At 39.7% G+C, this 23,563-nt stretch overlaps 1 protein-coding gene across 1 annotated transcript in view; it reads left to right on the forward strand.

Moving 5' to 3' along the window:
• The window catches only part of EFNA5 (ephrin A5), a 373,670-nt gene that overhangs the window by 341,390 nt on the left and 8,717 nt on the right, over window positions 1-23,563 (forward strand). Inside the window, exons 3-4 of the mRNA XM_044275956.1 lie at window positions 1,782-1,847; window positions 2,267-2,347. Of these exons, the coding sequence (XP_044131891.1) occupies window positions 1,782-1,847; window positions 2,267-2,347 (147 nt within the window). The remainder of the gene's footprint in view (window positions 1-1,781; window positions 1,848-2,266; window positions 2,348-23,563) is intronic.

Genomic DNA, 23,563 nt, shown 5'->3' on the forward strand with positions numbered 1-23,563 from the left:
CACACCTCATGGCACACCTACTTGAATGTTTCATATCCTTTTGAAGGAAGAAGCTATAAATGGTTGAAGCATGGTTGACTCGTGCAGATTATATTTTTCCCGCTCACTTGTTTTTCTATAGAGGAAGTTGTTTTTCTGTCAAATAGAAAAAAGTTTTGTGTTAACTAAATTGACACATAGAATGTGTTGATTATTAAATTGTGCCAAGTAATTCCTTTCCTTATCTCACTGCTAAAGACACTTTGAGATATAAAGCTGATACATCAGATTCAGAACACAACACTATTAGAAGCTATGAGGAAGCAAAGTGAGACTAAAGCTCTTAGTAAAAACGTTCATTCGGACACTTCCTATAAACCATATTAGATGTTTTTTCTTAGGTTACTTTCTTTAGTCTTCATAGCTTAGAGGTTTTTTTGTTTTTGTTTTTTTTTACAGTTCCTCTTACTATAATTAGATCCTCCCAGTTCAGATATAAGCAGCCAGGGGACTTTGGCTACTAATATTCATTGCAGGAAATTGTAATCGAAGGCTTTTGTATCAATGTTATAAATTTACAGTTTATAATTGAGAGTTTTTAAAACCTGTCAACTGCATTGAGGTGGCAAATACCATTTTGTTGAAGGGTAGTTGAAAAAGGGTAGTCAAAAAAGGACAATAGTTCCAACATGACAGTAAAATCGGCAGCATTCATATTTTTGTCTTTTATTTAAGTGTTGACCAATGGTCATAATGTCATACCCATAAGATCTTAGATTGGGCTGGTTGATACTCTCAATCCACAAGCAGGATAGGCAGAGACCATTGCTCTTCATATTGAAGATGTGTGGGAGAAAACATTAGTGAGAGACAGCAAAGGGATGATAGAGGGTGTAGTGGGTGGAGTTTTTGGCCCAGTAAGGGGTGTAGTAGAAATTTACATTTCTGGCTGACCTTGCAGCACACAGCATTATGGGCTGTGTTGTGGCTGCAGTTCATATACAGTATGCCCACAGCTTAGAAGTTTGGGTTGTAAACAGTAGAGCACAGAGGGAGCATGGAGATTGAAGGGAAGACTTAGAAAAAGTTGACAGGTACACTATTATGCTCTGTTGAATACTAGACGTGGTTTACACAGTTAGGCCTCGTTCACACTTCAGTGTTTGGTCAGTGATTTCCATCAGTGATTTGAGAGCCAAAACCAGAAGTGAAGCCTCCACAGACATAAGGTATAAGGGAAAGATCTGCACCTATTCTGTGGTTTTGACCCGCACCTGGTTTGGGCTCAGAAATCACTGATGGAAATCACTGACCAAACACTGAAGTGTGAACGAGGCCTTAACATTTTTAGGATCCCCTAAAATCCCTTTAAGGGAAAAAAAAAACTTCCCTACCCCAAATATGGCAATCAGAATAAAAATGTATGGGGCTAAGCTGTAATACTGGGCACAGTGCATGGACAAGTTGGGGATTTTTCGGGAAAAGATAATTTTTTTATATATTCACTTTAATCAGTGTAATATTTCAGTTTACACCATCAGACTTTGTACTTTCTAAATTCAGATAATCTGTTAATATCAAGCATCTTTCATGAGAAAAAAAAAAGAAAGCCTTTTTAAAGAAACCTGCCATAATGAATTTGAGCCAGAATGTTGGTACAGTTTGGTTAGTAAGTCTGCCCTATTGTGTGAAGTGGCTCAGTAGGTAAATACATTTCTGTAAATGCTAAATAAAGATGGAGAAAATATTATAAATTTTAGCAGAAAATATCAGTGAAACAATTTCTTTGTTTTGTCCTTCAGCTTCAGCAATCCCAGACAATGGAAGAAGATCCTGCTTAAAACTCAAAGTCTACGTACGGCCACAAAGTAAGTGTCTTTCCTTCGCTTCAGTGGGTGGCCACTAATGCATGTTTTAACGTGTGCTACAATTAAAAGCCTTCCAGTTTTTATCGTAAAGCCTTGTGTGGTACCTTGACATCTGTGGTTTATTTTTCATTATAATTTCTAATCATTCATCACTGAGCACTATTAAATACTTGCTAACTTGTTGTTTCTCAAATGTTGTCTATGTCCAGTTTATAAAAAGAAAAGCAAAATTTGGCATTTGAAGATATGCCCTGTAGATCAAAGTAAAAAATAGATAAATAGAAAAGCAAAAAAATAATAAATACAAAAATTATGTAAAACAAAACAAAACAAAAAAAGAGATAAACTAAGAAGCAAAAGTGATGGAGTTGAAGAGATCTCACTAACATATTTGGCTGTTATCTCTATTTTTATTATAGACAGCTGTTTGAAAACTATAGGTGTTCATGACCGTGTTTTCGATGTTAACGACAAAGTAGAAAATTCATTAGAACCAGCAGGTTAGTATGCTTAGAGACTATCTTTTAACCAATTTATCCTTCCTTTTGGTCTTTTTTATTGCAAGCCTTGCATGCCTTGCATGATGTCGGTGCTATTGCTGTCATGGTAAACCTCATTTCCTTAGAGCGTTATGGATTGCATGAAAGACACCACTGTATTTCCTGAATGTCTTGTGTATGCTGCTATTGGTAAAATATTCTTATTATAAGCCAGTGACAAGTTCTTTATGTGTATGGCTTGCATGCAGATGCACAGAGTCCTTGTTTTATGTATGTAGATTTCATGTCTATTGACAAATGTCTTCTTTATCAGTTTCCTGCATACTCTCTTATCTGTTTAATGCATAGATGATGTGTGCTGTATGGACCCACGTAACGCATGACTAAATGCACCCTTCTGTGTAGCCTTGAAACCTGTACTTGTCCACGTTTGTGTCCGTTTCTGTATTTTTCATTATAATTAAGCAAAGAGCAACATAACACTTTCTGGCTTAGCATACAATTTGGTGGCGGTGCCCACTTTTCAGATTGTCAGATCAGAAGCATCCTAGTGTCACTAAACAATAAGACACATTTTTATGTAAAACTCCATCCTTGTGTACTTGTTTATAATCATCAATGTTTCATAACAGGGAGATTCTGTGTATTTTGTTTTTCATATATTTTCATGAATTTAGAATGATATGCTGCAGCCTTCTTTAACAAGGTTAATAGGTTTTGACCCATTATGGGCTCATGCACAATTTTTTGCAGTGTGGGGGGATTGACAGAAAACCCATGGAAGCACTCAGTAGTGCTTCCGTGGGCTTCGGATCCATGCCTCCATTCTACACCGCATCTTCCAGATTGCGGACCCATTCAAGTGAATGGGTCCGCATCCGTGATGTGGGGTGCACACAGAGGGCATCCCGTGTATTGTGTACAGTATGGCCACGGCCGAGCAACGACCGTGTGCATTAACCCTTAGTAACAGTTGTTTATGCCTAGTGACTCTTAACCAGTCTCATCAATTGCAGGCCAAAATAACTTTCTTTTAAGCTGACCATAGACTTTAGATAGCTGACATACAAATGCTCCCTAACATGTCAACTACTATTCTTGACCACCCCGTACACATGCACAATCAACTAATCTGAATGTGTATACGTTATCAAAGGGAAGGGAATAACCTTGAGAAAGGTCCTGTGACAAAACTGGAACTTTGCTGCCTGTACATGGGTAAAATAGGGTGGTGGATCCACTTTATTAACCCCCAACCGCAATGTTTCAGCCCAACAGAATGAGACCTTTCTGAAGCAGGAGAAAGACCTGTAGTGGGAGAAATGTCTCATTGTGTTGGGCTGAAATTCTGCAGTTGGGGGTAACTAAAGCAGGTCCACCACCATTTTTTACCTATTTTTGGAGTGCTGTCTCATCTGTTCTTTGCGTTGGCCTACAACCAATGGTCTTGAACGGATTTCACCCATATCAGCTTGAATTGATAGTTGCTGCATTTCTATTTTAGATAGATAGATCAGAGACGATGAAAGGGGACAATGGGGATGGTAACATCCATTTGTCAATTATATTTATAAATTTCGAAGTCCTCCAACTGATGTAATATTCTTACACTGTAATGACTTTATCCATAGAATACAGAAATATCAAAAACACCACACTACACTTTTTCAATTTCTAGCTTTTAGCATTGAAATGTTGCTCAACAGCTTTCTTTACACATAAAAGTACACAGACTTTCATTACATTGTAGAGATTTCTGGAAACAACAGACATATCAGCAAATGACGATGTCATCAGACGGCTGTAGTCTAAATATAAACTTATGGACTTGTGAACAAGATACAGCGCTGCCAGAATTCCCATAGTATTCATCGCCCATCTGTCCATTCTCTTGTAATGATCAACAATAATATAAAATGAGAAAAAGCATATATTAATATATTTCATTCTAAGATAATCAGGAGAATATTGCTGTGATCAGAGGATTCCCCCTGAGGATGTGTTCAAAATCACTTCAAGACATCCTTTATGCCCGGAAAATGTCATACCTTGTACGACATACCAGTCACAACATCTTTCAGCTTCTGAGGAATTTTCCCGACTTTTCATAGCTATATATAGTTTCTGAATATATATATATATACATATATATATATATATATATATACGGCATACAAGACTATACAAGAATATTAGGACAACAGAACAGCCTATATGCCGATGGTTATAGGGAACTATAGATCCTATACACAGTGAAACTTCTCCAGGACAACACCTCTTTGAAATTTTGCCTGGATAAGGGTACTTTCACACTTGCGTTTTTCTTTTCCGGCATAGAGTTTCATCCTAGAGGCTCTATACCGGAAAATAACTGATCAGTTTAATCCCCATGATTCTGAATGGAGAGTAATCCGTTCAGGATGCATCAGGATGTCTTAAGTTCAGTCTTTTTGATCAGCATGCTACGGTTTTATCTCCGGCCCAAAAAACTGATGACTTGCCTGAATGCTGGATCCGCCATTTTTTTCCATAGGAATGCTCAGACCGAAAAAAAAGGTGAAAAAAATAAATGCCGGATCCGTTTTGCCAGATGACATCGGAAAAACGGATCTGGCATGTCAATACATTTTTCTGACTGATCAGGCATTTTTAAGACTGATCAGGATCCTGATCAGTCTTACAAATGCCATCAGTAGGCATACGTTTTACGGAACTGCTTGCCAGATCACTCTGCCGCAAGTGTGAAAGTAGCCTTAGGCTGCATGTACACGACTGTATGTGTTGGATTGCAGGATAAAACTTGCAGGATAAAACTTCCCAGGAAAGATTAAAGGACTTAACATGTATAGCTTGGAAGAAAGACGAGACAGAGGGGATATGATAGAAACTTTTAAATACATAAAGGGAATCAACAAGGTAAAAGAGGAGAGAATATGTAAAAGAAGAAAAACTGCTACAAGAGGACATAGTATCAAATTAGAGGGGCAAAGGTTTAAAAGTAATATCAGGAAGTATTACTTTACTGAGAGAGTAGTGGGTGCATGGAATAGCCTTCCTGCAGAAGTGGTAGCTGCAAATACAGTGAAGGAGTTTAAGCATGCATGGGATAGGCATAAGGCCATCCTTCATATAAGATAGGGCCAGAGGCTATCCATAGTATTCAGTATATTGGGCAGACTAGATGGGCCAAAAGGTTCTTATCTGCCGACACATTCTATGTTTCTATGTTTTGCGGTCCGCAAATTGCGGATCTGCAAAAAGAAATGGAAGACATCTGTATGCCATCCATTTTTTTTGCGAATCCATTGTAACAATGCCTAAAACGGATGAGAATAGGACATGTTATATTTTTTTTGCGGGGCTACAGAATGCACACACGGATGCGGATAGCACACGGTGTGCTGTCCTTGTTTTTATCGGAACCATTGAAATGAATGGGTCTGCATCTTATCCGCAAAAACAAAAATGGAAACTAAATACATTCGTGTGCATGAGGCCTAAGAGGTGACCGATTTTTAGTTCAATCGCATATTATGCGTATGAGAAGACCATCCCCTTAGAAGACCATTTTCAATGTAATTTCTGGGTAGTTGTCTCCAATAGGTTTCACCGTAAATTGGTGTAAGTGGAGGTTCCCTAAGCAGCTTTTTAAAGTATTAAAAAGTCACAAATTATGAGGCATGTTATATTTGCAACTTTTTGAGATTCTCGCGAATTTTCCAAAGTGAAGAGAAAAGGTGGTGGAGCTTAGTACCTGTTTCTTGCAATATTATCATTTTTGTAAGAAAGTAGTGTAAGTAATAGCTTAAATCTACATTAACCCCTAGCTGATGTACATTTGATTTTATGGCGCATGAAAGGCGCCATTGCTCATTCCAGCACAAAGCAAAATGAAGAAAATAACAGTCTTGATACATAACAACCAATCAGAAGCTCTGCTTTCATTTCTTAAACTGCTCAGGTAAACAGAAAGTTGCACTGTGATTGGTTACTAGGGGCAACAGGGATAGTTTTTCTTTTGGACTATGTACCCCAGAGGGCTGCTAATACTGATGCGTTTAAAATAAGTTCAGTTCACAATCTAGATTATATAGTAAAAATTCTGACCAATTAGATTGCCTTTAGGATATATTAGGCTGTGATATTATGGCTAAATATGTAAATGTTCAGTATCGCTAAAGTGAGAGACACCATCCAGTGTAGGTTCACACCTCCGTTTAACGGATCTGGCAGAGGAGAGCCTGCCGGGTTCACCAGCTTCGGTCTAGCCAGACACTGCTGTTCACCTTTAGAACTCATTGACAATAATAGGAACCGACAGGGATCCGGACGCTTTCTGGTTTTTGACCGGATGACATCCGGTGCATGCAGTAGTTTTTGTCCAGCAGAAACCTGGCACTAATGCTGGAAACTGGCTGGATCCCTGCTGGTTCCCATTATAGTCAACGAGTTCTAGAGGTGAACAGCAGTGTCCATCTAGGCTGAATCTGGTGAACTCCAGCAGGCTCTTCTCTGCCAAAACAGCCTGCCAGATCAGTTAAACAGAGTTAAATACAACAATAATAGAACAATCTGTGCTGATTAAAGGGGTTCTCAGGCCTCTTCTTTAAATTTGGGGAACTTTACTTATGGAGGGAAGTATATTACAGGTATACTTACCCTCTGCAGAGCAGCCCTTCATAGGATCCTCTTCACGATCATGTGACCGCTCCAAACGCAGTTTCCAGGCTTCTGGTCCAGTGCCGTCTTCTTCTTTACCTGCCTGAGACAGGAGACGGAACGTCATCGCTGACGTCACTGCCTCCTGCCAGACTTCTCAGTTCCTGACTCATGTACACTACTGCTCATGCGTCGGGACCGGCCGTCTTTTCAGTGTGCAAGATTCTATAAGAAGCCTGTACTGACTGTAATCACTGTGTATGTGTAAGGGGGCACATGAGGGGCAATGTGGACGGCAAAGGGGGCACATGAGGGGCACTGTGGTTGGCAATGGGGGCACATGAGGGGCACTGTGGTTGGAAATGGGGGCACATGAGGGCAACTGTGGATGACAAACGGGCACTGGAAGGCACATGAGGGGCACTGTATAGCAAAGGAGGCACTGGATGGCACACAAGAAGCACTGTGGATGGCAATGAGGGCACTGGATGGCACACATGGGGCACCATGGATGGCAAAGGGGACACTGAATGGCACATGAGGGGCACTGTGGATGGCAAAGGAGGCACTGAAATGCACATGAGGGGCACTGTGGATGGAAATGGAGCACTGGATGGCACACAAGGGGCAAAGGGGATGGCAAAGGGGGCACTAGATGGTGCACAAGGAGAATCATGGATGGCAAAGGGGGCACTGTATGGCACATGAGGGGACTGTGGATGGCAATGAGTGCTCTGGATGGCACACAAGGAGTACTGTGGATGGCAAAGGGAGTACTGGATGGCACACAAAGGGCACTTGATGGCACACAAGGGGCATTGGGGATGGCAAAGGGGCACTGGTGATGGCAAAGGGGCACAGTATGGCAATGGGGCACTAGATGGCACACAAGGGGCACTGTGGATGGCAAAGGGGGCACATGGAGGGCACTCTGGATTGCAATGGGGGCACTGGCTGGTACATAAGGAAGGGACACAGGATGCAACATGAGGATGGCAATGGAAGCATTGGATGGCACAATGGGGGCACTGGATGGCAAATAAGGAGCACTGTGGAGGTCACTGTCATTGGGGCGCTGTGGAGGTCACTGTCATTGGGGCGCTGTGGAGGTCACTGTCATGGGGGCGCTGTGGAGGTCACTGTCGCAGGGGCGCTGTGGAGGTCACTGTTATGGGAGCTCAGTATAAGTGATAGGGCTCATGCACGGAACCATATCTGTTTTGCGGTCTGCAAGTCGCAGATCCACAAAATGAGGTAACTGTCCGTGTGCGATTCACATTTTTTTGCATTGAGTTCTATGGGTTTTAGATCTGCATTATGAGGACCAGAATAGGGCATGTTCTATATTTTGCAGAACTGACATACGGCTGTGGAAAGCACAGGGACTTCATCGGTGTGTTTTCTACATCCATATGTCAGTTCCAGCAAAGGCAGGACATCGCAAAATGAATATGGTCGTGTGCATAAGGGTTTAGATACACCGCTCAGCAGGCAGGATCATACAAGATAGGATTAGATACATAGCTCAGCAGGCTGTATCATACAAGATGGGATTAGATACACAGCTCAGCAGGCAGGATAATACAAAATGGAATTAGATACATAGCTCAGCAGGCTGTATCATACAAGATGGGATTAGATATACACTTCAGCAGGCTGTATCATACAAGATGGGATTAGATACACAGCTCAGCAGGCAGGATAATACAAAATGGAATTAGATACATAGCTCAGCAGGCTGTATCATACAAGATGGGATTAGATATACACTTCAGCAGGCTGTATCATACAAGATGGGATTAGATACACCGCTCAGCAGGCCGTATTATACAAGATGAGATTCGATATACACTTCAGCAGGCTGTATCACACACACCAGGCTGTGTATCAGGCACACATACATGCTAGGATTAGATACAGAAGTGTTTGGATGTGCTTGCTGTTTATCACACTCTGGAGATGGTGAGAGAAGAGCCTGTGGACGGTCAGTAATGGGATTTAGACGCTGTGTGCAGAAAGATGGACACAGGAGTTGTAGTGGGTGGAGCTTCTGCAGGCAGAGCAGGGGGGGGGCGTGGCCAGCCTATGACTCATCACTGTGCAGTGCAGCCAGGCTTGTGTATCAATAAAGTTATACAAGAAGGGAAGAAAGTAAACAGATCTGCCAGGATAATGTGATGTCTTCCAGGGGGGCATATGTATGCATGGTGAGGGGTGTTATGAGCACATAAAAATAATTTAGATTTTGGGACCAGGACAATAATATCTCTTAGTAGCATTTTGGACGTCATTTTTGTGGACACCAAATGTAGCTACATATCCCTTGCGTAGTCCTAGAGTAGAAGGATAACATTTTGACTTTCCACAGCCACCCAACCCTAGGTGACATGGATTTTCAAAATAAGCACACCAGCCTCATCAGGTGTAAGAGATCTATCTAATCAAGTATGCGGTTTATAGTGCAAAACCTGGTGACATAATCTCTTCAATAATAAAACAGTATGCAATAAACTCCAGAGTGGCGCCGACATTCAACATGTTATCACTCAACTCTATGGCTATGGATGGGATTTGGAGCTCCGTATCAGAAAAATAGACATCTGGCTTCTGTAAAGCTATGTTATGAAATTATTCAGTACAACGTGTTCGAAATAAATGTAACACATTTAGAAAATTCATTTTAAGCTGGCATTGAAGATGACTGGTGTGCATTGAGTGGCTGTTGTTATTTGTTTTGGCTGGACTGGAGATTTTAATCTGAGTAATGACTTTAATACATCAGAACTTCTTTACATACTACATTGCAATGTATGATCTTATTATAGATTGGGGTTAACTATTATTTATTAATTAAATGTATTCATCAAAATTATTTGAAACATTTCATACTGTGCATGATTTAGAGATGTGTAAAACAGATAATTTTTATGCTACCAGGTTAAAAATATATCAGAAACTGTTTATTAGTTATTCATAATACAATATAGCATAATAGTGTAAATTACCAAATTTTTTTTACCCTATAAGGCACACCGGCCCATAAGAAGCACCTAGGTTTTAGAGGGGGACAATAAGAAAAAAATATTTTTCATTATACCTCAGGTCAGACCACCAATCGGACCCCCAATGTTAATAAGACCTCAGCTAACTGCCCCAATAAGATCCCCAATGTTAATAAGCCCCAATAAGACCTCAGATCAGACCCCCAATCAGACCTCAGCTCAGACCCCAATATAAATGACTCCAATCAGACCTCAGATAAGAGCCCCATGCCTCATATCAGCCCCTAGCAGCCTCTCAATCAGCCCCCAGTTCCTCTCACCAGCCCCAGAAGTGTCCATCAGCCTCATAAATATAAAATAAAATAAAACACTTACCTCACCTGCTCCTGGACGCCACTGCTCCTCTCATCCAGCGCGATCTGCATCCTCCTGCTGTCGGCTGTGCTGTGAAGGCTGAGCACAGCGTGACATCACAGAGCACCTCACGCTATGCACAGCCCCGCATATCCAACAGCCAAGGACCAGGAAGCGGTGAGTACAAAGCCTACACCGCTTCCCGGTCCCCTGGTACTAATGAGCACTTCCATAATGGAAGCGGCTCATAAGTATTTGCCCCATAAGACGCAGAAGTATTTTCCCCCCACTTTTGGGGGGAGGGATTGCGTCTTATGGGGTGAAAAATACGGTAATATGAGAGAACAGAGATGAGCGAATTTCATAAAATTAGATTCCAGTCTGATTTGGCTGAATCGGCCAGCCGTTTTGATTTGAATGCTAATACATTTGATGTAAATCAGAAATCTCTCTCTCTCTCTCTGAGAATACTGCCTGACTTTCCAAATTTTTAGACTTAAATTACTAATCTTTATGAGAAGAAAAAAGTATTATGATTAGTAAATTTCAAAGTTTATTCCCAACCAACTTTTAGAGTTTATATACACCACCTCTCAACAGCTTTCTACAACTTCTGAGTTTAAGGATCCTTTATATAGTACCATATACACCGCTATTGTGTTCTACTGTAATGCCGCATTCCTCTGATTACATATGGAGGCATAAAAGTGTTCATTTAATTGGATTCTGTATTGATACAATCATGGCATGTTCCATCAGATTTTGTATTACATATTTATTCTCCCCTATAAGCACTGCTTTCATTGGGGAACACCTCCATAATACAGTCCTGTAGGAAAGCATAATTCAAGTGCATGTGCAATACTTATGGCTCCTTACCTGACCACATGGAATCTTGGGGTCTCCATTTAGTCATCATGCATAAAGCTAGGTTCACACCACCATTTTGTTTTCCGTGCTTCTGATGCGTCAGAAGAACAGAACCCCCCACCCCCCCAAAAAAAACAATCCTTTATTTTGAGCATCCATTATGCTCAGTTATGTTCATTGTGCATATGTTTTAGCAGGCTTGACTGACACACAGGGGTACAGGTGAAGCCCCATGAGCAAGGTGGGACCCTTGTCCATCCCTTGCACAAGTAGCACATGGCACAGTAGACTTTACTGCACTCCATATAGATAGGCAGCGTACAGCACCTCAACCAGCCTAAGTTCATATAAAAAACTGAGGCAGGACAGCCAGTGTCCTCCTTTCCCAGGGCCATGCCTTCTCAAAGTTACTGCAAGGACCCCATAATCAATATTCTTGTAGCATCCTGCTGCTGTGAGAGCAGTATTTGGATGTATCTATATGGTGGGCCCCCAAAATTAATTTTACCAGTGGGCCCTAGACAGCCCAGTCTAACACTGCGTTTTAGCCATATCCATCTAAGATCCGTTATTTTAGAGGGAAAAAAAGTACTGTACTTTGTTGAGGACTTTTTGGTGTCTAAAATAGCAGATCTCTGATGGAAATGGCTAAGATGGATGTAAAATGAGCATAACTGAGCATAACAAATGCTCAAAATAAAGGATCCATTTTTTTCTTCTGATCTTCTGACAGATCAAACAGTAATGGGAACCTGCCCTAAGGCCTTAAAATATTCAGAAAAGATGTAGTGGAGCAGATTATCAGATATTGTTCCCCAATGATGCAGCTTTTTCTGGCTGAGAATGACTATGATTATGTAGGAAAATTCCAGAAAAACTTATACCAGAAATAACTGAAATGTCTAGCTTTAGTTTTAATTAGCTGTCTGCTGTATGGGCTAAACACGCCACAATGAAATCGAATGAGCAATCTGGTAGGTTAAATCAAATGGATCTTCTCCAGCTTGCCTTTGGTAGGGGCTACCAGTGTGGCTAACCAAAATCCTATTGTTTACTTATCAAACGTTTTAGTAGGTAACTGTTCTCACTCATTTCCTCAATTATTTAGTAACTTGGCAGATCAGATTGAGCTGTATTTGTTGGATGTACATTCTGCAATCATATGTTTTGGCCCCACAAAGTACTAAAGCTAAAAAATGATGACTATGCTTGTGTTTAACATCTTTAAATAATGACTTATTGCTATGGACTAGTGATACTCTTGAGCAGCTTTTGACTATGCAGCTTTAGTTATTTTGACAAATATATATCTCCACATATAATACTATTTAATCTGTTGGCTACACGGTAATAAAAACATCATATTTTATCTAGTTATATGTTTACAATGAAAACTATTAAATTCGTGTTATGAATCTGTTCTTGCCACGTCTGCCAAAATCATAATCCAAGTATTCACTATACTTCCAGTAATATTAGGTCTGTTGAAATATTATTCCTGAGGATTTCTCTAATTATATTTAGTCAATGGAACTTTCTCTACCCAATCAGTTATTCATTTTTAACCTTACCATCCATGTCACTGCCTGCGCCAAAAAGTCCACAACTAGCGGTACAATGAGCAGTGGGGAAGGAATCAATAATTAGGACAAGTGTTTTTCGAATAGAAAGCTGAACATTTTTGTACATTTTACAGAACACAAAACCAGAAGAATAAATCAGTTTGCAACTAAAAGTAAAAAAAAGACTAGGGACCCCCGAGAAAGTCATTTTAATGTTTAGTTTAGGAAACAAATCCAGACCAAAATCCACATTATATTTGCAGTGGAAATTCTCCAGTGGAAATTCTCTCAGCGTGTAATGAATGATTGATAGGGCAAGGTTCTTGCATAGTCAACTTGCCTGGCCTTGTCAATCAATATGGAAAGGGATTGGCTGGCAGAGGATACAGGTGCAGCAAGAGTGCACAAAGTTACTTAGCCTGCCCTCAGTGCACTTAACTGCTCATTTGCATATTAATTAAAAAGATGAAGCAACAGATCACTAAATGAAAGGTGTCATCACATTCGGCTGAGCTAATCCTACAAGTATTGTGCCTGGTTTAACAGTGACTTTCATGGTGACGGGTGACCTTTAATTTGCATCCTGTGGATGTATCATCCCCACCACAGTTTTTCCAAAGCCAGAAGTGGACCCTGAAGGAAGGACAATTTTACGTTTTCTCTGTATATTTTCTTGCCTTGGGCTAAAAAAATTCGGGAAAATTTGCCACAAAAGAACGCTGGGCAGATATACTAGATATGCAATTGCTCTAGAATTCTAGTGCATATGCTTTATACTGTACCTAATTTGTTTAGGGTTTTAGACACTTTACAGCAAGGTTGATGAGGGAGCATGGTGTAGTGGAAAAGTGGACATGGCTTAAGATCTGCCAATGTGTGAGGTCAGCTACTGCCTCTTAGTGCTCTCATCTCTAGGCTCCTCACTAACACACTTGACTGAGAGCCAGTGCATTCATTGGGTTCTCCGAGACTACAAACACTTTTCATATGGCCAGGCAGGGTGCATGGGTTAAATCACTTTTCACCAGTTCCACAGCTGAGCTACATTCTCCTCTGCTTCTGTTCCTCAATGGACTGGAAGTATAATGTGACCTCTATACCCACATCCCCAATGTCAGCCAATCCATGCCCTCAGAGCGGGCAGTGGTCACATGTGTGTAGATGGAACTTAAATACCGATGACAGGTGAATTTTTTTTATTTTTGTAACCCTGTCTGATCATATCATTTCTGATCCATAGTTCCTGGTCTAAGAGAACTCCTTTATCTTGAGTTTCAAAGTTGGCCAGTCAGCAGGCTAAAGAGCCCCTTCTTAAAGGCGTTTTCTCACCTCATCAAATGTCTTTTATTATGTCTAAAACATTAATATGTCACTTGCTACTGTATTCATTGCATCCAAATTGCCTGTTTTTCTGTGTTCAATCCATTCTTTTGTCCCATTATAGACCACTCGTTATCAGGGCTTACGGCCACCGTAGGAGACTGCTTAAGCCTCTGTGGTGGCAAAACAAGGGCATGCATGCACAGTAGCTCCCTTCCCGGCCTCTTCGTATCTGTGCAATAGCTCTGGAGCTGTTCTACACAGCTAGGGCAGCTCCTACCAGTGCATGGTCTCTTAGCGCCAGAGCTGCTAATTAAAATGCTTTTGGAAGCCCTGGGAGCGTGCACACACAGGCAAGTGGCTGGGTAACACACCATCCTAGCGCTGCTTGCCTGTGCCATCATTCAAACTTTTAGTTACTGCCCCCCCCCCCCCCCCCCCCCGGTAGCAGGAAGTTCAGGGCTAGCGAACAACGGCTAAACTGATGAGGTGAGACAACCACTTTAAAGTCAGTTAGGAAGCCTTGTCATATATCTTCACCAACGTTATCTTCTGTAGGTGCCATGTGCATGAGTAGATGTATATAGGTAGAATTCTCCTTTAACATTCACATTTTAGAATAAGCCTGAGGTACAAATTATTTATGCATTAGAGACCATTGCAGGACAACAATATTGCTATTGTTAGAAGTATGCTGTTATTCCATTAAAGTAAATGAGGTAGTCACAATGTACACTATGTATCCAGATAGTTACATTCAACTTTTCACATAAAACCAAAAATGTATCGAATTTTGCTTCCCCTTTCATCATTCACTGGTTACAAAAGTACTATTGAGGTGGCTAAAATGTCATGAACACTGTGGAGTGGCCAAGACCATTCAGATTATAGTTATTATATTAATCAGGCACCATCAAAAAATAAAGAATCAAAATGATTAGTAGCTATGAGCAACTCTTCTACGTTGCACTTTCCTTTTTTATATTAATTGCTCCCGATCTACTTTGTCTGACAGCTCAGAGGGATGGTCCCTTCTTTTCAAGCAAAACTATTCAGACGTAGAGTGTGGTATAAAAAAATATTATTGCTCCTGCTATTCTTAGATTTTTCTTTTTCTTTTTTTGCGTGTTCACTTTTTGAACATTAGCAATTTTCTTAGCTCTTTATTATTGTTATTAAAAACGTATGCTGTATTATACAGTACTATAACGTGCTTTAGTACTAGGAGCATATCTACCACTGCTCCTTTATAGTGGCCACATGAAGGGGGGCTGGATGCTAATAGCATCATAAGAGACTGTATCACTTATGTTAGTAGCAGGGCTGGACAACTGCTGGAGTCATAGGGCACAAGGTGAGTGGAGCCTGGAGAACATTTTTTCTGCTGCTCAAAGTCTGTCTGAGTGGCTTTAAGCTGTCAGGTCTCTTCCTAATCATATTAAATAGTCCTTCAATCTTTGAAAGAGGATCACTTGGTAAAGAGCTTTCCATTATTACAAGAGCTTTCCATTAAAGTGAGCACTGATAGTCATGGGTTCCCTACAAGGAGACATTGGTTTGCTCTGGTGAGAAGTAATTTCACTTACAGTGTAGCTTGTACAGATTTAGAAAACGTTGACAACGTTGCGTCAAATGTACTGTTGTAGCAAACTTTAGAAAACGTCAAGTTACCAGTTGCTGCTCCTTTGTCTTAAATGCTGTAAGTGTCAAGTTAACGTTTGCTGCCTCTGTAATTGCATATGCTGAGGGCCACAGTGGGCAGGCATATAAGAGTGTTTTGTTTATATGTGTGTATGTAAGTGTGCAGTGTCTTTATGTGTTTATGTATATGCGTATACACCTATATATCTTCTAATATATAAAGCTGAGTGTGTGTGTGTCCACTAAAGGAATCCACACCATCGCATTTGCAACCATGAAATTTGGCAAACAGGTACATCGAGTATCCAGGAAGGTTTTAGACCAGGTCTCAACCCTCTAGGATGTACCTACCATTCCTGAGAGATTCCCAAAAAATGCATTAGCCAATAGAAGCCTGGTCACATGACCCTTATCAGCCAATAGAAGCTTGCAGGTCCTCCAGTCTCCACATACACAATTTTACTCCAGGTTTCCATAACAACCCAGCTATTTATCTCCACTGCTGTAGGACAGCTTTAAAGGAAATCTGTCACCAGGATAATCGCTGTTGAAGTAAAGCCATGGCCAGATGTGCCTTTGTTCTAGCAATAGATGTTTTTATCCTCTAAAAATCCAGTTTATTTGATATGCAAATTAGCCAGTAAGGTGTCATTCTTGCAGGAAGAAACCCAGACACGCCCCCTGCCACAATGTGTCTACCCTCAAAAGACTTAAAACCCCACCCCATTTATAATCCATGCCCCTGACGGTTAGGCCACTCCTGAGCCAATAGGGGTTGAAAAAATGAAGGTAAAAATCTACTTCTGTCAGCTGCAGGGGTGGGAGGGAGGGTGACTTTCTCCCTGTAGCTCACACTCAGACAGCACAGTGCTTCTGTCTTATAGTGAGCTGTTCAAAAGGACACGCCCCAGATCTGATTAGGCCATGCCCCCTCCTAATCCTTAGCCAGCTGAGATTGAAAAAAAATGAAGTTAAAAATCAACTTTTAGGTCCCACTAAGCTAGGCCCCGATCTGGTTAGACCACACCCCCTCCAACTTCTGAGCCAACGGGGATTAAAAAAAAATTAAGGTAAAAATCTACTTCTGTCAGCTGCAGGGGTGGGAGGGAGGGTGACTTTCTCCCTGCAGCTCACACTCAGAAAGTACAATGCTGCTGTCTTAGAGTGAGCTGTTCAAAAGGACACGCCCCCATCCAGTAAAGGCCACTGTTAAGGGGGCGGCCCCTGTGGAGGTGACTGTCAAGGGGGTGGTATGCTGTGAAAGTCACTGTTAAAGGGGAAGGCTGCTGTAAAGGTCAAAGTTAAGGGGGTGGGCTGCTGTGGAGGTCCAATTTTAAGGGATGGGGCACTGTGTGGGTGGGGGGCTGTGGAGGACTGTTTTGGGGGTGGGGTGCTGTAGATGTCACTGTTATAGTGGATAGTGTTGATATCTTTTAACGACACACACAAACATTAAATTAAATAGATTAAATATACCCGAGCGAAGTCGGGACCTTCAGCTAGTAATTATATATATACAGACGTGGACAAAATTGTTGGTACCCTTTGGTCAATGAAAGAAAAAGTCACAATGGTCACAGAAATAACTTTAATCTGACAAAAGTAATAATAAATTAAAATTCTATAAATGTTAACCAATGAAAGTCAGACATTGTTTTTCAACCATGCTTCAACAGAATTATGTAAAAAAATAAACTCATGAAACAGGCATGGACAAAAATGATGGTACCCCTAGAAAACACAGAACATAATGTGACCAAAGGGACATGTTAATTCAAGGTGTGTCCACTAATTAGCATCACAGGTGTCTACAACCTTGTAATCAGCCATTGGGCCTATATATATGGCTCCAGGTAATCACTGTGTTGTTTGGTGATATGGTGTGTACCACACTCGACATGGACCAGAGGAAGCAAAGGAAAGAGCTGTCTCAAGAGATCAGAAAGAAAATTATAGACAAGCATGTTAAAGGTAAAGGCTATAAGACCATCTCCAAGCAACTAGATGTTCCTGTGATTACAGTTGCACATATTATTCATAAGTTTAAGATCCATGGGACTGTAGCCAACCTCCCTGGACGTGGCCGCAGGAGGAAAATTGATGACAAATCTAAGAGACGGATAATCCGAATGGTAACAAAAGAGCCTAGAAAGACTTCTAAAGAGATTCAAGGTGAACTTCATGCTCAAGGAACATCAGTGTCAGATCGCACCATCCGTCGTTGTTTGAGCCAAAGTGGACTACATGGGAGACGACCAAGGAGGACACCATTGTTGAAAACGAATCATAAAAAAGCAAGACTGGAATATGCCAAACTACATGTTGACAAGCCACAAAGCTTCTGGGAGAATGTCCTGTGGACAGATGAGACAAAAATCGAAGTTTTTGCCAAGGCACATCAGCTGTATGTTCACAGACGAAAAAATGAAGCATATCAAGAAAAGAACACTGTCCCTACTGTGAAACATGGAGGAGGCTCTGTTATGTTCTGGGGCTGCTTTGCTGCGTCTGGCACAGGGTGTCTTGAATCTGTGCAGGGTACAATGAAATCTCAAGACTATCAAGGAATTCTAGAGAGAAATGTACTAGCCAGTGTCAGAAAGCTTGGTCTCAGTCGCAGGTCATGGGTCTTGCAACAGGACAATGACCCAAAACACACCGCTAAAAACACCCAAGAATGGCTAAGAGGAAAAAATTGGACTATTCTAAAGTGGCCTTCTATGAGCCCTGACCTCAATCCTATTGAGCATCTTTGGAAGGAGCTGAAACATGCAGTCTGGAAAAGGCACCCTTCAAACCGGACACAACTGGAAGCAGTTTGCTCATGAGGAGTGGGCCAAAATACCTGCTGAGAGGTGCAGATGTCTCATTGACAGTTACAGGAAGCGTTTGATTGCAGTGATTGCCTCAAAAGGTTGCGCAACAAAATATTAAGTTAGGGGTACCATCATTTTTGTCCATGCCTGTTTCATGAGTTTATTTTTTTACATAATTCTGTTGAAGCATGGTTGAAAAACAATGTCTGACTTTCATTGGTTAACATTTATAGAATTTTAATTTATTATTACTTTTGTCAGATTAAAGTTATTTCTGTGACCATTGTGACTTTTTCTTTCATTGACCAAAGGGTACCAACAATTTTGTCCACGTCTGTATATATATATATATATATATATATCTTTACATGTGTGCTTGTTGGACACTGAACATGCATTTTAGGGAGGAGCTCCTTTAGAGGCATTCCGTTATTCATTTCGTTATAATAGAAGTCTAAGGGCTGCAAAAAGGATCCATCCCGTTTCCATTATGCAGAAGAAGAAACTATACTTTTGCAAATACTAATTGCAAAATTAGAGCGATAGATATGCTGTAATATTGTCGGCCTATCCTTAGGATAAGACTTCATCATCAGATCAGTATAGGTCTGACTTCTGACATTCTGTTATACAGCCAGTTCTTGGGCAAGCAGAATGGCCTTTCCATTCTATACCAGACACCGTTTCATACATTGTGTAATGTCCATGCCTGGAGTGGAATATTTCTTTTACAATGTGCTCCATTTTTGTTTTTCTTATTGTATCCGTTTTTGATCCATACTGTGTCCTGAGTTTTCCATTTTTTTATCCATACTTATTTAATAGTTTGTTGAAAGATAAACACATTTTTTTTTGCTATTTTTGCAATGCTGCAGAAATACGGATGATTCAAAAATCGAACTAAAATCCACATTAGAACTATGCAAATATAATGTGTTTTCTTATATTCAACCCATTGGATTCTGTGGGCTAAAATAAAGAAAAATCACAACCACATAAACAAGTGCATATGTGAAATGAAAAAAAAACTGAAATGTGAAAAAAAATATTTTAGATTTTCCAATGGCAAAAAAATAAAATAAGGATCCATAATAAATATGTATGACTAAGCAGTTAGAGTTCTCTGTGAATAGTATACATGCATTGGCCGCTATTGACAAGATGAAAATGAATAATTATTACCCCCCTTGCACTAGTATATGTGCTTGAAATCAGTACTTTAGGACTAAATATTTATAGTCCATGATCCATATTAGAAAACGTGATCCCATGCAACGCTCAGTTATTTTAACATTATTTATAAGGTCCCAGAGAACTCCTTTAATAGGGTACACTCATCGGTAATTAAATAGGTGGATTGGAGATTTGACAGAAAGAACCTGCTGTTATACTTTACATAGATGATACATTCAAAATAAACTAATACACTGTACAAACATAAAATACTATAAAGGGATTACAGGAGCAGCAAGTTTAGCTATGACTTAGCCTTGTACATACAGTAAGAGACACTTGGAAATTAATATAGCACATTTTAAATACGGCATGAATATTCCATTACTCTGGACTAAAGCATTACGAATTGGCTTCCTGGTGCGAGCATATTACATATAACTTATTCTACCATTAGAAAAAAAAATCAACAGAGTCAACATGTTGTGTATACAAATTAATAAAGAAATATATTAAGGAATGGGATAATTTATGATTGGTTTAGAGCTCTTGTAGCAAAAAAGTTTGGGTTATGGTGCCGATAGATATAATAATTATGCTTCAATTTAGTGGTTACAGGGAGAAAATGATTGTAGACCAAAAGAGGCAATATAAATTGTTGAATTTGTTTGGGAAATTATTAAAGTCTCTAGTCAATTTAACTACCATTATAACACATAACCATTATACATATTATACGATAAGATTTAACAACAAAAAAAAATCCCAAGAGTGACAATGCAAAAATGACATGGCTTTGTCTCGTGAGGACAACCACTTTTTAAATTGAAGCCAGTCTGGTGATCGACTAATCAGAAACTCCTGCTATGGCTTCCCATGCATTGAAGTGAATGGCCAACCATGGACAGAAGAAATTTGGCTTTTTAGCATCTCTATGCTCTGGGTAGAAGAAAGAGAACCTAGACAGAGGGAAACCCTCTACGATGACTGTATGCCCTATTACTGTAGTGGCAACAGCTCCTTTAAATTATTTTAAAAATTGTAATGCTATAATCAGAATAAAATAGATTTATAGGAATTAGTAATTATCAAATTATCTGTTGAGGAAAACAGAGTATATGGGCATATCCATTTGTATGTAAAGTATATATACTAGACTATTCTAACTCAACTGAAAGAAGGTCAAACCATAAACTATCCATTAGTGTAACAAATAAAGTAAATCTAATGACTTTAACTCTTCAGCCTCTCTATTCTACATGCAGAACATCTTGCTTTCATCAGTTTGGACATCCAGACATGAGAATAACTGTTAAAGATATAAATACAAAATATTTTTTTTGTACTGTGAATAGGGCCTTATAGTGTAAATAAAATGAGAGAAGAATAGAACAGAGATTAGAGATTAGCAAAATTCTCAAAATTCATTTTGAGTACAGTTCAAATAGTTGTCAGATTAGATTTGGTCCAAATTAATTTGGGCTGAATCTTAAGTGGCCCTGAAAACTCTGTTTTCTAAGACTGTATCCAACCCTGTTAAATCTAATGCAAAGACTGCATTAGTAAAGTGAAAATGACAGTGTCAATTATATGGCTATGGGTAAACGCATGGTAAACGGTGATAGCAAGCAGCCTTTTTAAGAACACACTGCACTGCAGCTGTCTTCCTCTCTGTCTTGTAATCAGTAAAATGTTTGCCTCTATTTTGAGCAATTCATGTGAGATAAATCAAAAAGTTTTGGATTAGTCAAAATGTAAAATCTTTTGGGAAATTCATAACAAATTAGATTTGTGTAGAATCAATTCACTCATCTTATAGAGGCATAACCCCAATTCAGTAGTGTTGTAAACATGGCATTAGATAGTATCATTGACTGCTATTCTCTAAACATGCTATACATGCTAACACCTCTTAGCTGGCATAGATATATGCAAAAAATGGCACGTGACCTTGCTTCTCACAAATACTGTTACCCACATTCTTTTTCTCTTAAAGGGAATGTGTCAATACTACTATGCTGCCCTTGCCGAGGGCATCATGGTATAGTGACAGACCCGCTGATTCAATACTTTTACAGTCCTGACAGACTGAAACCAGTAGCATGTGAAAATCAACGAGTCCGATGAAACTCGTGGCCCTACCCTTCCGCCTCTTGACTATGAGTGATAGTTTTCTTTCCTATGATTAATAAGTTTCTTTCCTATGAGTAACTTCTTGTAATGTATTTATTAAGTTTACAAGTGACTGGAGAATAGTGAGACTTCTCAGGAGTTATGGATACAACCAATCCCTTCACATCTAATAATGGTATAACCCAAAAATGGGCAAGTTAGTTTGCAATGAGCAAATTTAGCTGTATAGCTACAAATTATAATCTGTGAGACTCTGGAAGTGACTTAATTGTGGGAGACTGAACACGGAAGGTTGACCACTGGAAATCCCTACCTCAGTAGTTTGAGAATCCTTGTACTATATGACAAGTGTGACATAATGCTACTTTGGGGATGTTATGGTTCACCATCTCATTAAACCATACAATCCTAATCCACCTAATCCTAATTAGGTGGTTTATGAGGATACTGTTGTAACTGATATCATTTGATCCTGGTCTGTCACTTCCTTTAATCTACTGAAAGAGCATTTTAATTTATCCTTTAACATGTGATAAGTAGGAGAGCTAAATTGCCTTACATTAATGCCATTGTCCCTTATTTCATTGTCTTTATCACATCACAATGTTGTGTTTGTGGATTTGTTTGGCATTCCATGCAATTTTATCAATGCATTTACATTTCCACCCACAAAATGCAATTCCCATAAAATTTGACTAATTGTGTTATGATGACTTCATTTACCCTCAATTTTCTTGGGCAATTAATTTAATCTTGGGCTCATTGTGGTTAAATCCACTGTGCAAAGTGTTATGTTGTGTTATAAATTCACAAAAAAAAATGCCTGCATTAATGTGCAATGTGATTTTAGAATAATTATTATGCACAGACATTTAACATTTTCAATTATAATATTAGGCACTGATCACACAAGAGCAGAAATAATATAGTGCATGCCATTATTGGCTGTGCACCATCTTATCATACACAGCTATAATATATGAAAAACTCTACAATTTAACATGCACAATAAAACATTTAATGGTGGAATTTATATTTGCTTTCTGGCTATCCACCTCCATCATTACACTACTACTCAACACTTTGCTTTGTGCTCACACAGTCTGGCTTATACACTCAATAGCTCACAATCTAAAGTACTACAACCACAGCATACTTCCTTCCCAAGTGGTACTCCTCTCTTTTCCCTGCAGGCTTCGATATCAGTGAAGCACCAAGTTACCCTGCCAATCTGACAAGCACAGAACTCAGTCAGTGAGATGAATCTTTGCATTTTGTGGGGATAGAATTGGGGAAGGGGTTTACCATGGAGCTCTGTGTCTAGCTGCTTCTTCCACCATCCCTGCCTGTCTTTCTGTAACCTGTGTTTAATGAAATTTTCAGAAACAATACAATACGTTGGGGAGAAGATATGCAACAACCCCAAAGTTGGATTAAAAACTGATAAATTAATATATTAAAATATGAAACTTCTATGAAAAAAAATGTCTTCCACCCTGCCAAGCTATTGGTAACTGAACATATGTTTGAGAATTACTAAACTAAAATCGTGTAATAATTTCACATTTCTGATCGTTAATTACTGAATTGCTTCTACCTCTTATCCCAAATCCATCCTACGCCTAAACAATAATAAAACTATATCGTTATTAGGACCTCTCTGTTAGAAAAGTTACACTCCCCACT

This window comes from Bufo gargarizans, chromosome 1 (assembly GCF_014858855.1).
Source record: "Bufo gargarizans isolate SCDJY-AF-19 chromosome 1, ASM1485885v1, whole genome shotgun sequence".
NCBI classification, from domain to species: domain Eukaryota; kingdom Metazoa; phylum Chordata; class Amphibia; order Anura; family Bufonidae; genus Bufo; species Bufo gargarizans.